Source organism: Diaphorina citri, unplaced genomic scaffold, assembly GCF_000475195.1.
Source record: "Diaphorina citri unplaced genomic scaffold, Diaci psyllid genome assembly version 1.1 scaffold555, whole genome shotgun sequence".
NCBI classification, from domain to species: Eukaryota; Metazoa; Arthropoda; class Insecta; order Hemiptera; family Psyllidae; genus Diaphorina; species Diaphorina citri.
Genome location: NW_007377989.1, coordinates 106,101 through 122,295, shown reverse-complemented (window position 1 = coordinate 122,295; position 16,195 = coordinate 106,101). Strand labels below are relative to the sequence as shown.

General features: G+C 39.0%; 2 protein-coding genes across 2 annotated transcripts; both read right to left on the bottom strand.

Annotated features, from left to right (window-relative positions):
- Positions 1–344: 344 nt before the first annotated feature.
- On the bottom strand, positions 345–7,303 carry LOC103510060. Its single transcript, XM_026824227.1, has 8 exons — positions 6,717–7,303; positions 6,298–6,449; positions 6,040–6,140; positions 5,611–5,686; positions 4,246–4,383; positions 3,390–3,552; positions 1,694–2,961; positions 345–1,054 (listed from the first exon to the last, which is right to left on the bottom strand). The coding sequence occupies exons 1-8, from the start codon at positions 7,051–7,053 to the stop codon at positions 893–895; spliced, it is 2,397 nt and encodes a 798-aa protein (XP_026680028.1). The 5' UTR covers positions 7,054–7,303; the 3' UTR covers positions 345–892.
- A 2,091-nt stretch (positions 7,304–9,394) lies between these two features.
- LOC103510058 (obg-like ATPase 1) lies at positions 9,395–11,714 on the bottom strand (the record flags this gene model as incomplete). Its single annotated transcript, XM_017444425.2, has 4 exons — positions 9,395–9,575; positions 10,150–10,272; positions 10,857–10,953; positions 11,449–11,714. Coding segments are annotated over 4 exons (597 nt in total), but the record flags the coding sequence as incomplete, so codon positions are not given.
- Positions 11,715–16,195: the final 4,481 nt, after the last annotated feature.

The window sequence follows — 16,195 nt, the reverse complement described above, 5'->3', positions numbered from 1 at the left end:
CTTCTTTTTTCGATTTCGGGACGATTAGACCTTAGCAGTTACAATTCCCTCTATCAAATCAAACCTAAAAAAACAAAAACAAAAAAAACAACAATCAATTAGCCTACTGATAAAACACGATACGGTTTAGGCGGCTGCCATTTAACTTGTACAATGTTCTGCTATTCATTGTCCACAGGCATTGTTAACAGTTGATTTTTCTCCGGAAGACTGAGTTACCGCAAGGGCGACCGTCTTTCATAGTGTCCAGTGTTATAAAGCTACACTGCTCTCTCCAGACAGGGGCATTGGAATGGCATGATTCCTCAGGAACCAGCAAGGCTTGGCCTCTTCCAGTAACCCTGCTCCTACCGCGTTCCGATCCAAACCTCTTCATAATGTCAGTGTATAAAGCTACACTGCTCTCCAGACAGTGGACATTGGAATGGATGATTCCTCAGGAACCAGCAAGGCTTGGCCTTCCAGAACCCTGCTCCTACCGCGTTCCGATCCAAACCTCTTCATAATGTCAGTGTATAAAGCTACACTGCTCTCCAGACAGTGGACATTGGAATGGATGATTCCTCAGGAACCAGCAAGGCTTGGCCTTCCAGAACCCTGCTCCTACCGCGTTCCGATCCAAACCTCTTCATAGTGTCAGTGTATAAAGCTACACTGCTCTCCAGACAGTGGACATTGGAATGGCTGATTCCTCAAGAACCAGCAAGGCTTGGACTTCCAGAACCCAGCTCCTACCGCGTTCCGATCCCAACCTCTTCATAATGTCAGTGTATGAAGCTACACTGCTCTCCAGACAGTGGACATTGGAATGGCTGATTCCTCAAGAACCAGCAAGGCTTGGACTTCCAGAACCCAGCTCCTACCGCGTTCCGATCCAAACCTCTTCATAATGTCAGTGTATGAAGCTACACTGCTCTCCAGACAGTGGACATTGGAATGGATGATTCCTCAAGAACCAGCAAGGCTTGGACTTCCAGAACCCAGCTCCTACCGCGTTCCGATCCCGTCCGATGGGCTTACGAAATAGAACGCTCCCGTTTTGAACCAGGAACATCTGAGAAGAAAATAATAATAAATCAAATCACGTGGTAAAGCAGAGCTTTTTCACAACTTTAGTGGGTACCAACAGCATTACAAAGTGCCTCCTTTACTCTTAATTTTTATCCTAGACAGATAAGGTTTGTTCTCGCAAAGGCCGGCTTTCTTCTACCTTTCTCTCTTCGATTTCGGGACGAGAAGATCTCAGTAGTTACAGTTTCCTCTATCGAACCTCGAGATTGATTCCAGATATTGATTTTCAACTTGGGATTATTATTACTATTTTTGCGAACGACCGTAAAACATATTGTATATAATTTTTAAAAGCTTTATTAAAAAGACCGGTAAGTAAAGCTTTATTTTTGATACGGTCGGGTCGGTTTAAAAAAAGTATCCCTTTTTCTACATCCTGATTCACTTTCTGGTAAGCCCTATCTTATCAGTTACGAGGTAAGAACCACACTACATTCCATTTCAATAATAATAATAATACTTATTATTATTATTTTTTTTTTTTGAACGACCGTAAAACATATTGTATATATTTTTTTAAAAGCTTTATTAAAAAGACCGGTAAGTAAAGCTTTATTTTTGATACGGTCGGGTCGGTTTAAAAAGAGCTCGCCCTACATTTTCGTCAATAATACTCACTCACCTCATGTCTATTCCTTAGCAGTGTCTGTATGCCTCCATTCTGTCGTGCGATGGCGCGCAGATAACTCTCATCCCGCTCCTTTATAACTTTAATAAGTTCCCCCATAGCTATCCCGTAATTATCATTCTCATCCGCCCAGCTAGTATTCAGCCGGGTTTGTCTAGCGAGTAGCGCGGCCACGACAAGATCCACGATAGCCGTCTCAATGGAGCGATCGATTTGGGTGCAATTGCGTACGGCCTCGTGGGTGTCTCGCGTTTTGATGGTTTTCAGCCAGGACTTGGCGTTTGTTTTGGGGTTCTCCGAATGTTTTTGGAGTTCGTTTTCTTGGGCACATTCCATAGTGTTTGTTTCCAATTTCTTCGGGTTTGTATTAGGTTTTGTTGTTTTGAGGTTCTCCGATAGTTTTGGGTCTCCTTTGGCGTCTTCTATTGTCTTCGTTTGGAGTTTGTTCGTGTTTGTGTTGAGGTTTTTAAAGTCCATTTGTTCCATTTCTTTTGCCTCTTGGTTGGCTGCTACCTCTTCCTCTACCTCATGAGATGTTTCAGTGATGGTTTTGGATTTCTTCCGGTTTTCTTCGAAGTCATTGGTGTCTCGCTTTGTTTTGAAGGTTTTTCTTTCCATTCCTTTCACATTTGATTCCTCTCTGTTCGTTTTGAGTCTTTTCGCTTTGTCTTCTTCTTTCTCCACGGCCATTTGGTTTTTGAATTTCTTTGCTTGCATCCCAGTCTCTATCTCTTCTTCTCCCTGATCCATTTCTATATCTGCTTCTTCTTTACCAGCTGTTTCTTTATTTTGTCCTTCTTTACTGTCTTTTTCTTTACCTTCTTCTTCTTTACCGGTTATTTGTTCGTCTCTTTCTTTACCATATATTTCTTTGTCTCTTCCTTCTTTACCAGCTATTTCTTTGTCTTCTACCTTTTTACCAGTTATTTCTTTGTCTTCTCTTTCTTTACTATCATTTTCTATGCCTTCTCCTCTTTCTTCGCCTTCTTCTCCTTCTTTGGCATCTATCCCTTCCTCACTTTTCTCTCCGCTATCCAACTGTTCAAGGAAGTCGCGTATTCGTTTATCTACAATTTCATAGTCGCTCTGTTCCGTGTATTTTCTACTCTGGCATACGATAGCTATGCGTTTCGTAGATGGGATTCTCAGCCTATCCACTTGAACTTGGAAGCCGCATAGTTGATCGCATACGTCTTCGGTGATGTAGTGCAAATAGTCCTTGTAGGTGGATCGCTTGGAATTACGGCGCTGATATTTACGACCTGGGGGAAAAAACATGGAAATAAATATATAAAATATGTAAATGTCGTTTCTTTGTGTTACTTTACTATATGAACTATATCACAAATCTGGTGCTCACTACAGCATTGTAGGATTTTCCAAATATCTTAATAATCCAGCACCCAATATTTACTATTTACCTGGCACCGGTCGCTATGTGCATTTATATTACATGGCTACTCTTTTTCCTCACAAGGCTGAGTGGGCCCCGCAACAGCCAATCACAGAATCCCTTGCACGGCAACCATTTGCATGATACAAATTTTTTGACCCCCCCTCCGCCGGGAATCGAACCCGGGTCTCCCACGTGCAAGGCGAGTGACCACTACACCATGGGAGCTGACATCCTGCCACATTAAAAAAAAAAATGTAGCAGGGAAAAAGAAGGTAATTGGGAGCCATTCCTAACCATTAAACTGATAGGCACAGCACGGGAGCAGGAACATTTTACACTGCTGATGACTCCTGGTTGTGATAACAGGGATCCAAGGGGTTAACTCATCACTATGATTTCCGATGATCCAGTCTATGTGCGGGAACACAGTGCTGCATGAAGGGTTAATCACATCCACCTGAAATAAATTAGTAGAGAATCTACTGCTAAATACTAAAAAAAGAGATTTTTTTTGATTCTATTCAAAAGTAAATTCCTAAAAAGTACAAAAGTACTTAAAAAGGAAAAAATATTGAATTTGACATTGGTGTAAAAAATAAGCTCATTTTTAAAATATTCAAGAGCACTGAAACCTGAAACAACAGTGCTGCATGAAGGGTTAATCACATCCACCTGAAATAAATTAGTAGAGAATCTACTGCTAAATACTAAAAAAAGAGATTTACAAAAATTAAAATATTAGCACCTTGTTGGTAAAATTTTCCAATGGGTTGCTGGGTTCCTTTGCATTTTTATTTTATTTATTTTTTTTCAACTTACACCATGAAGTAAGTACCTAGGGGTGGGTACTTACTTTTATTATTTTCAATTGAGGGCTTAACCTTTCTTTTTGTTAGGACTTCAGACTTCTTACCAACTCACTCACCTCAACAATCTCTTTCCCATACTTTAGCTTGAGGGAATTGTACAAAGTTGAGTATTCACTTATGTCAACCAGCTGTAGAGATGATCGGCAAGTCACATTGTCTCTGTGGTTATTGCTGTTCTCTGACCTGAAACACTGAACTAGAAAACTCTACTCTTCAGGTACTTACCTACAAAGTATAGGTACTTGCCTACAAAAGTATGATAAAAAAAAAGTGTGATTTACCTTGAGAACAGTAGAGGGTGGGTAGAGGTCCCAGATTTTGCGTTTTCTCACATCAATCCCAAATCCATGGTGTCCCTCTGAGTTGAGAATATGAACCAGCAGTCCATTACCACAGCCTAGATCCACGAAACTGGTAGGCTGTGAGGGATAAAATAAACATCACAGATTCACATTAAACCCTTATTTATTATTATTATTATTATTATTATTATTATTATTATTATTTATACTATCTATGTTATTTATTTCTTTCTGTCTGGGGGACGTTAAGCAGGGAGTAGGCTACCTCAGTCTGGCTGGGGGACTTTAAACAAGGAGTATACCAGCCTGAATTTCCCTTGCTATAGAAATAGCAAAGATTGAGTGCAAAGGGCGGATTGAGAGGCTGAAGAAATTTTTTCCCCTCGTAAAAAAAAAAAAAAAAAATGTCTGTACATGGGAAAAGGTTAAGAAAAAGAAGAAGAGCTATACTATTTATTTCTTTTTGTCCCTTTAAAAAGAAACTGAGAAATCAATTTTTCTCGAATTGGTGATAACACATACTTTCTACCAGTTCCCAATGGTTCACTGAAAATAACCAATGTTATGCATGGTTGGTATTCAAATGGGTGACTATCTGGGCAGTTGTATGCTGCTGGGGGAGTTTAATGTGAGGACGGGGATAGCTTGTTGATGAATGGCAGGGCCCTATTTAGGGAGGGCTGAGCCCCCCCCCCCTCAACAAAATCCTGGATATGGCCTTGTATCTGACCTACATAGGTTTATTATTTGAATGAGCAATTCTCACCCAGAAATCTTTTATTGTAAGGTAGGTACCTGTGTATTCAGGGCTGTATTTAGGGGGGGGGGGGGGGGGGGGGAAAACCGGGGGAAAACACGGGGGAGGATTTTTCAGTCTAGAAGAAATTTTCATTGAAGCAAAAAGCCTAATTTTTCTAGTGAAATTATCAGAAGTTTTTTTACGAAGAAAATATTGGAGATTTATAGAAAGAATTTTATTTGGAAGAGAAGATATTGTAGACATTGTTAATTGCCCACAATTTGAGATAATAAAGCCATTCGTGATTTGTTCTATACTATTTTGTGAAAACCCTGTGTAGTGAGGTAACCACCATTTTCTAGTCAACTTTTCACAGCTATGGTGGTGAGTCGTCAAACCAGCCTTCACTGCAGTTTTGGGGGGGGGGAGCCCTTCCTCGTTGAGCTCCACTTTTCTCCCTTTACCGTATGTTAGACTCCAAAAAATTGGGGCTCAAGGGGGCTAAGCCCACCTTCCTCCTCCCACTTTAAACCTTCATTTTTCTCCTGTATTGTAGATACAAGCCCTAATGAAATGCGTACTATAAAAAATTACCTGTTTGTCACCACAGAAAACAAATAGGTTGCTATAGCAATGTCCTCATACACAAATTTATTTGGATCAGTTACTTCCGGCCAGAATCTGAAAATACAAAAATTAAAATATTAGCAACTTGTTGGGTAAAATTTTCGCAATGGGTTGCGGGTTCCTTTGATTTTTATTTTATTATATTTTTTCTACTTACACCCATTGAAGTAGTACTAGGGGTGGTACTTACTTTATATCTATTTTCAATTGAGGGCTTAACCTTTCTTTTTTGTTAGGACCTTCAGACTTACGTTACCAAACTCACTCACCTCAACAATCTCTTTTCCCCATACTTTAGCTTGAGGGAATGTGACAAAGTTGAGTATTCACTATGTCAGACCAGCGCTGTAGAGATGATGGCAAGTCACATTGTCTCTGTGGTTATTGCTGTTCTCTGCCCATCTTACACAAGCTTTGGCAGCAAGGTGTCTTTGAGCCCAGGTAATGTTGTGGCCCTCTGTGAGAACATGGGCAAGGTTGTCTTCTCTACTTTTGGGCACACTTTTGTCTGCAAGTAGAAGGAAGAAAAAAAAAAAATTAAAATTCAAATTTAATTTTTTTTTTTTTATTTTGGTTTTTTTTTTTTTTTTTTTTTTTTTTTTTTTTTCTTCAGAGTATTCTACCAAAACCACTGACTTTTCTTTCACCATGAGCTAGATAGATACCTGTTCTGGTTGAATTTTAGAATTGTCCACTTTCAGATATACTTTGCGACCACCACTGTCATATTGAATTGAATATGGAAATGTGCTGACAATGGCTGGTTTACAGTGGGTTGGAGTCAAATTGTAGAAATGAACACTGCAGGTATCTGAATCTGAAATATATAAGAATATATAGGTACTTACTTAAGCAGGCATTAATTAATATTATTTTAGAGATGTTTGATAGGGGGAATTGTAAGAAAAAGAGTTCTAAAGTGAAAAGGAGGATAAGATAAGGGCAGCTATCCCAAGAAGTCCGAGAAAAAAGCTTATCTGTTCAGGGTGAAGTTTGCCCAGAGTGGAAATCTAACCCATAATCCAGCACTTACATGGCTGGTGCACTACATTACTAAAATTTAAAAGCCAACGAAGCAACTCACCTATTACAACTATCTCTACACAGCTTTCAAAGTGAGCAGCACTCCTCGGAAACAACTTCCTGATATCCACGAGCATATTACCATTGTCCAAAGTGTGGCAATATGTATCAATTGCATTAAAACAATCTATCCCCTGATGTTCTTGTACTAAACTCTTGATATGTTGAATGTGGCTTTCTCCAAACTCTTGGGTATTGAACTGAGTGATTGAATCAATACAGAGGACCCTTTTGTTGAGTGTGTGAGGTTTATCTCTCCATACATCCACAGCATCCCAGAATTGATCCCTTGTGAAGTTGAATTCAATTTCTTTGACCAACTCGAGAGTTTGATCCATGTTTTAGATTGGAGTGTCAGGACTGGATGGCAACTCAGTTAATCTGTAGTAGGTTGCCACTTGCTAGGTGAAGTGAGTAGGCTAGTGCTTTTCTTCTAGTGTGAGTACTACTTAGCCACCTTGGTATTAAGATGTTTTTAATCACAATTTCACAATATTTTAATTTAATGGAGCAGTTGCAAATGGGTAAAAATTGTAAATAAATGGTCGATTCCTATGTAAAAAGTTGGGAAAAATTCAAATCTGAGGTCAAAACTCCGAGAAAGTAATTTTAAAAGGTCGAAAATTCAATTTTTAATTGCCGTTCTATTGAAAAAGTTCAAAGAGTTGTGACGTCAGGCTTAACCTAAAAACGCGCAGAAACGCTTGCGCACAAACAAACGAAGCGGGAGTCATGAATTATGACGTCATCGCCTACGGGAGCGTATGTCGTGACGTCAAACTTTACAAATTACCGGTATTTTTTAAATCGATTTATCTCGGGATCTAGAATTCGTAGAAGAAAAAGAAAAATTCCGTTGGTCCTCATTTTTCCTGCTCTATGACTTTGAAACATCACCCAAGTAAGCGCAACAGATCTATTCTGATAATTTTTGATGGAATGAGGTACTGTACGAAGTGCCAAAAGTTTTTTTTTCAAAATAAGATCCACAACCGCTGCACCGGCTAGAGTCCACCGGTTGATGTAACACTGGTGGATTGGTGGATAAAAAAAAAAACTCAATTTTTATCATTTCAAAAAATTTGGATCTTTTACTAGCCCAACCTTAATGTTATAGCTTTATATTTTTATAAAACTCGTTGAAAACTTGAAAATAAACAAAAAAGTGCGTCACCACAAAAAAAAGTGCGTCACCAATCGAATCAACCAGCTCGAGGAGGTGGTGGATCTCAAGAGCTAAACGTTTAGTTTGGTGGAAAGTCAAAATCAAGCGTTTAGTAAAAAAAACTTTTATTTTGTCATTTGGTGGATTGGTTGATCAACCGCTGCAGCGGTTGTGAGTCTTATTTTCAAAAAAAACTTTTGGAATTAAAATTACCAATGTTATGCTTAGCTCAGCTGGTACCTGGTAGTGATTTTGCAAGAAAATTACATGTCCTTGATATTAGTATCTTCTGTAGTTGTTTTGCAAAACCTTGTTAGATCGCTCTTGGTTCTGCAATGCTTCTGGACTGTTGTTAATGTTTGCTTTACTTCCCATGTTAGAGACAACTTCAGATCATTGCTATCCATCATATCTTTGTGTTGATAATCGTGGCGTAGGTACCTATTGATTTTTTGTCAGTTTCCTTGGTAGGTACGAATCGTACAACAATTGGTTCTGGGTTGTATGTTTGTACAGTTGTTTGTTTCAAGTATGCTTGTTTCTTTGTGTATTGTTCTAGTTTATCCCCGGCCATTTCCTTTTGCTGAATTTTCTTCTTGAATAGAACAGTTGCGCTTACTTGGGTCACGTTTCAAAGTCACAGAGCAGGAAAAATGAGGGCCAACGGAATTTTTCTTTTTCTTCTACGACTTCTAGAAACCGAGATAAATCGATTTAAAAAATAACGGTAAATCGTGAACTTTGACGTCACGGCATACGCTCCCGTAGGCGATGACGTCACAACAAGTTATTTTTCGGAGTTTTGATCTCAGATTTGGATTTTTTCCAACTTTTTACATAGGAATCGACCATTTATTTATAATTTTTACCCATTTGCAACTGCTCCATTGTTTCTTTCAAGTATGCTTGTTTCTTTGTGTAGGTATTGTTCTAGTTTATCCCCGGCCAATTCCTTTTGCTGAATCTTCTTCTTGAATTCCTTGTTTTCCTCTTCGAGTTATGTACTTGTGATTTTCATTTATAACACTGATATTGTTCCAAATCTGAATCATTTCCTGTCAATCATAAGTCATTCTAAATCTAAATGACTCTTCTACAAACAAGTCATCCGAAATGAGGCTTTTGACAAAAAATCGGATGATTCTCACGATAAGTAGGAACAGACTGAACATCAACATACTACTGGCTAGTCTGGCTACTGCAACTGCACTATGTAATCTAATCTCCTTTCTCTTCACGAAGTTCACGTACTTTCGCTACTCTCTGCCAGGAAGAGGATGTTCTTTTCATTTTACCGTACTCCACACCGACCGCGTCTGAACACGGGAAAAGTTGAATCTCAAATGAAATAAAAGCGTGTAAAAAATTTAATATCCTCTTCTACAGCTACTACTAAAATCTGCATATTTATCTCACATGTGGGTAGGTGCGTGCCCAGATGGATAATCTTGGTATTGGATCTGCTTCTAATTAGTCATCACAAGTTGAGAGTTAAAAAAAAAAAAAAAAAAAAACACGCGCATATTAGCAAGGTAAAACCTCAAGGGGTGCTTCGTATGGGCCTCAGTCTTGGTTCGAATCTCGTTAAGCCTTCTTCTTCGGGTTAAGTCCAGCTCCAGCATTAAACTTGAAGAAGATAATGTCCCCATCTTCTACCGTGTAGGCGCGACCTTGCTGTCTGTACTTGCCTGCCGCCTGCAATCCAAGGAAGAGGAATCAAAGGGTTAATATCGCCTGCTATCAGCTATATTATAATTTCTTCATTTTGTTAGTGGGAAAAAAGACAACAGGATGTACATTAATAGAATAAAACATATTTATTAGGTAAAAAAATAAAACAAGGTGGTATAACTTAATACATTGGATGTACAAATATAAACGGCTGTTCTTCAGGTCTCCCGATTTTGAAAATTTGGACCGATTGCAATACTTTCATTACTAGTATAGCTCCGCTATACTGTAGTAATAGAAAGTAAAAATTGAATGAAATGAAATTTTAAATTTAATACGTAAATACGTAGGTACGTATCTACCTACCTATTTTATAACACCCAATAAAATTTCATTGTCAATGGAGGTTCAAGTTTGAATACAAAATTCGAATTATTAGATAGCACCAGAGAGCTATTATGATTATTATTATTTTTCCTTAAACCGAGTTTAAACTTACTTTCTGGCCTTGGGGGTTAGAAAGCCAGGAAAAAAAGAAGAAAAGTGTTTTAAAGTTTCGAACCCGCGGTCTCCCGGATAGCAAATCAAGACAACTCACCCTACACGCTGCTTCGGACCCATGCTCCTTGAAGTCGTCAAAGTGCATCACCTCAGCCATGATGAATCCTTTCTCAAAGTCAGTGTGTATCCTTCCTGCAGCCTGGGGTGCCTTGGTCCCTTTCTGAAAACAATATCAACAACAATGTTTCAAGATTCATATGGGACATATTATATTCACAATAGGGCTGCCTGGAAGAGAGTTTAAATAGGAAAAGGCTGAGAAGAAGAAGAAGAAGATATGGGACATATTGCAATCATGAGCTTCCATTATAAGTTGTAAATAAGAGAAAAAAAGGACGTTCAATGAACATTCACAACCAATAAGGCGGTTTTTGTTTTGTTATTTATTAAACATTCTTAAATGCTTGTGACAAATGACGTTCCCCACCTAATACCTTGTCTTGGACTCGAACCACTAATCTCCAGTCTAACGCGTTTAACCACAACACTACTTCTTTTTCTTCTTCCTCGCCATTTCCCGTGTTCAGACGGGGTCGGCTATTTTCGTCAGCCTCTCAATCAGCCCCAGTTAGGGTGATCGCTTTGGGCAAAACAAAATAAAACCTTTAACCACTGAGGTTGGTTATTCACAATCACAAGCAAATAAAGCGCGAATATAATTTCAAGAGAAACTCTTTCCTTTAGCATGAAGAAAGGGGCGCACGGTGAGGTAAGTAAAAAGTAAAAACCAATTTGATCACCCACCTGAATTGTCCAAGCTTTAACCTCGTCTTGTCCAGCAGTGAAGAAGTATTGTAGCTGTAGTGATTTGTATCCCTGAGTGATAATCTTGTCTAGGACACTGAAATTCAACATGTATATTTGTGATTAGGTAGGGTGTAAAAAAAAGATAAGAGAAAGCCAGCCGTTCCGAGAACGGACCTTGCCTGTTCAGGATAAAGTCCGCCCTAGGTATGCTACCCTTCAAGCTAACTAGACTGTCATATCTCACTATGAATTTCTCTCACAGAATAAAAGAAACAATTATGTGTGCTAGTCAGCTTGGAAGGTAGCGCGTCTGCCTTGTAAGCGCTAGGTCGCGAGTTCGATTCCCGCCCGAGGCCACCTTAATGCAAACAGATAAGATTCGTCCTCGGAACGACTGGCTTTCTCCTATCTTGTCCTCCTTATCTCTTCACTTTCGGGGGGATAAGACCTCCAAAATTCCCTCTATGAAATAGGTATTTTGTATATTAATGTCTTTCTTGTATTTTCTCTGTTTTTGTTCTTTCTTGTTATATTTGTTTTCTCTTTTTGTTATTCATTTTTAAACAGGGTATTTTCTATTCTACTTTACCTGGTAGCTTTTTGTTCGTCCAAATATCTCTGTCGCTCATCATCCGGCATATCTACGAGTTGATGTTCGAACACTCCAGAGAACGGAATAATAGTAGCGCCCGGGTCATTGGCATCGACCCACTCCTTGATTTTGGGCAGCCACTTGTTCTTCTTCTTGATGTAATCCTTGGCAGAGAGGTTGACTAGATAGATTTGGGTTTTGGCCGTCAGCAGGTTGAGCTTGTTCAAGTGTTCGATCTGGCAATTAGAAAAGAGATTGGCAAAATATCAGAAACTCTAGGGCTGAATGATGAAGGAAGTATTTTTCAGAGAGAAAATTTCACCAATATTTTTTCAGCCCCTAGAAGGCCTGTTAAGCTAACAATCTGTTCCATTTGATTTGTAAAAATAAGGTTGGTGAAACCCACCCTTACACTCTTGAGTGCAAGGTTGAATAATGGCTCCTGAGGTATTAACGGTCACGGCCATTAGCAGAAAGACGTTAATAAGTTGCCCATTACCTACTCATCTTATGTAGTCAAGTTTCTAAAGGTCTAAGGGCAGAATTCCATGCCTAATATTGAACCTGCGAAGGCTTTTGGAAGGCTTGGAAAGGATTAGGACTGCGAAAGAAAAGGAAAAGATCGTTGGAACGGAACGTTTGAAACAGAAGGAAAAATGTACGTAGAACCCCGGCGAGGTAGGTGCTGTGATAATAATAATTTAATAATATGTACTCTGTACTTAAAATACCCAAGTATAACTTAAAGCAAGTAACCAATCAGGCACACAACTTACCATGAGGCTCTGTTTGTGCTTGACAAAGCCTCATACAAAGTTTTATACCTGCCTCGGTGGTGTGGTGGTCAAGACGCTCGTATGGTAAACAGGAACGCGTCGGTTCAATTCCAGCCGAGGTATGGAATTTGATCCCCAATATAATTTGAGAATTTGTGTCCGCAGTAATAGTAGTAGCCTAATGCTGGAGTACTCACCCTCAAATGGTGCTCACAAATCATTAGGGAAAAATAGTTGAAAAAAAGTTAAAAAAAAAAAAAAATCAATACCTACATAAAAATCTGGTGTGAACATCACACGACTTTCCTTATCCTACTGAATGATGCTTATTAGGGTGTTCTCCTAACCTAACTTTTACAATATCTCTATCCGAATAGTTGGTATAGCTGAAAACCGCCAAAAAACGGTCCAAAACCGCCAAAAAACGGTCCAAAACCGCCAAAAAGCGGTCAAAATACCGCCGACCGTAGCACCTATCTCAACCAAACTTGAGTGCATCCTTGTCACATTTGTGAACTACATACCAAATTTCAAGTCTCTAGCTCATACCGTTCCCGAGATATTGTTAAAATACACCAAAAACCGCTAAAAAGCGGCTACATACCAAATTTCAAGTCTCTAGCTTATACCGTTCCCGAGATATTGTTAAATTACACCAAAAACCGCCCAAAAGCGGTAAAATGCCGCCAACCACATACCAAATTTCAAGTCTCTAGCTCATACCGTTCCCGATATATTGTTAAATTACACCGAAAACCGCCAAAAAGCGGCCGAAATTCCGCCAACCGTTGCACCGATCTTAACCAAAAGTTTCGTCTCGCATCCTTGTCACATTTTACAGCTGCATATCAAATTTCAAGTCTCTAGCTCTTACCGTTCTCGAGATATTTTGTTTACAGACAGACAGACATACAGAAGGACAGACAGACACACACGGACCAATGGCTGAAACTTTGGATTTAGGCTCTAGGGACCTCTAAACGTGTTTTGGCACTAAAAACTGACCATCGAAAATTTGACCCGATTACATTACTTTCCTTCCTATAGGATAAGGAAAGTAAAAATGATATTTTTATTGAATCTTCTTTCAATCATCTCTCCCATTATTCCCTTATGAAATCTACCCCTTTTCTTTCCTCCACAGCTTCCCAGGTCTACCCCTTTAACACAACGTTCTAGCTAATAATCGTAAATATTATCGAGTATAATAAACGGCCATGTCTTTTGCAAGAGTCGCAGAGATTTCTGGGCTCTATACATCATATTGGTCTCATCTATCACATCTAGGCTCAGATTATTTTATTCATATCGCATACAGGGTGTTCTTTTTGTATCACAAGAAAAGGAGCACGGTTAGCCCAGTGGTAATGTGCTTGCTTGCCATGCAGAAGGTCCCGGGTTCGAATCCCACCATCGACCGAAATTTGTACTCGTTTTTCGATTCCAAATATTTCAACGGGTTACTTTCTGGTGTTCTCGTGTTGACTCAGCACCTAAATAGGAAGCATTATGAAAATTATGAAGTATTATGAAACTACAACTTTCTTATCATTATTAACCTTACTTTTGCTGTGTCCCATATCATTGCTCTGTAGATACCTAGGTGGTCAGTGGACTACTTATCTTCGTTTCTGTATGGTCTTCCCTATAAATGACTTCCAGTAAAGAAGCTGTTACCACAGAGATCTTACCACAGAGTGTTCAGTTAATCCAGAGTTAAAAAAATACTTGCCTGTGTAAATATGAGTGACGTCAAAGAAAACCCATCAAACTGTCAACTGTGTTAACTCTCAGTGGTAAGATTGGCCATTAGTAATAATGCTGTCTAAAGATACAAAGAATTGTAAAAAAAAAAAAAAACTCTCAGCTTCACCACATAATTTTATGTATGCTTGATTTGTCATCAAAAAGTATGAGAGCCTCTTTTTTTACTATTATTGACTGGGACTGAAACAGCAAAGCTCAAACTTTCTGCATGGCAAGCAGGTAGTATCATACCACTAGTCCAATGGGGCTCAACCACTTTTTTTTTTCTTCACTGATAAAGGAAGTTCGAAACACGCTGATTGCAATAGAAATGCTTAAAATTTCATTTGAGGCTTCCTAAGAGGAGAAATATTCGTTTGAAATTTTCGAACTGATTCAATTTTGCCACCTTTACTATTTTAGTTTCTCTGTAATGTACTAGCAGAAGACAGAGAGTAGAAAAACCATGTGAAAGTAATACGAACATTGCCAATAAAATAAAAGGGCAATAGCCTCAGTTCATAGATATAGTCCAGTGAAGTTATGGTTTTGACAAATGCATTGCACAAATTTAAAGTGCTAAGACATTCAATACCTGTCATATTATTCTTAGTCATATTAATATCTCAGGTAAAATACCTGAGTAATTACTTTGTTTTTAATTGTATTGTTATTTATTATAGCTTAGACCTAAGGTACTTTATTATAGCATAGACATGAGTACCCAACTTTAATTTTTAAATATTTATTTTTATTTTTATTAATCATGGTAAGGGACCGTGTGAAAGCACCTTTTAACCGGACATTTTTGGCAGGAACTTTTTTGTTTACGAATTGAGAAGTTAGCATCCTACAATTTGAAATTCGGTGTTTTTGCCTTTTTGGTTTGTTGGAGTTGGACTGATTTTTGGGAAAGTTCTGATTGCCAGAAGCAAATAAGTCACTTTCGAAGGTCCCCCCGAATGAAGTGAATTCAAAGTTTTAAGATTTTCTGCCTTGTAAGCGCTAGGCCGCGGGTTCGATTCCCGCCCGGGGCGGATTTTATTCTGATGGTGTCTGCCTTGTGAGCGCTAGGCCGCGGGTTCGATTCCCGCCCGGGGTGGATTTTATCCTGATGGGATAATGTTCGTTCTCGGAACGGCTGGCTTTTTCCTATCCTGTCTTCCTTCTCTCTTCGATTTCGGGACGATAAGACCATAGCAGTTACAGTTCCCTCTGTCAAACCTCTTAAAAAAAAAGTTTTAAGATTTTAACTCGAAGATTTTGCTTAGTTTGCCTGTGTGCTTGAAATTTGGCAAATATGTTCACCAGAGAAAATTTGCTCATTAGAGTTTAAGCCTAATAGGGCCTTGGGGGTGTCCCAAAGGCAGGGCCCCTTTTAATTAAGTTATATGTGTATTATGAATCCATGCCTTAGAGTTTAAGCCTAATAGGGCCTTGGGGGTGTCCCAAAAGCAGGGCCCCTTTTAATTAAGTTATACTTATGTGTATTATGAATCCGTCCCTGATATCACTATACTATTATTCTCTCTCTCTCTCTCTCTCTCTCTCTCTCTCTTTATTGTTGTCTAACTTCCGGTATACGGTGGCACAAGCTGACAACACATCGAACAGGAGGGAGGGAGAGGGAGAGGGAGAGAGAGAGACTTGCTATAGAAATAGCAAAGATTGAGTGCAAAGGGCGGATTGAGAGGCTGAAGAAATTTTTTCCCCTCGTAAAAAAAAAAAAAAAAATGTCTGTACATGGGAAAAGGTTAAGAAAAAGAAGAAGAGCTATACTATTTATTTCTTTTTGTCCCTTTAAAAAGAAACTGAGAAATCAATTTTTCTCGAATTGGTGATAACACATACTTTCTACCAGTTCCCAATGGTTCACTGAAAATAACCAATGTTATGCATGGTTGGTATTCAAATGGGTGACTATCTGGGCAGTTGTATGCTGCTGGGGGAAAGGGAGCCAGCCCCCCCCCCCCCAATTCTATCTCCTAAGTAGGGCACAACTCACAAAGAGCGCGGACATTTCGAGTCCCCCTCTATCTTGTGGGCGTACCTACTCCCCCCCCCCTTCAATACCTACATTTACCGGTAGGTAATTATTTGAATTTTCTTTTGTGATATGGACAAAAAATTATCATTATTGACATTAGAAAGGAAAGCGTAGAGCATACTTTCTAGGTTTTCCATTTTTTTTTTTTTTTTTTTTTTTTTTTTTTCTTTTTGTT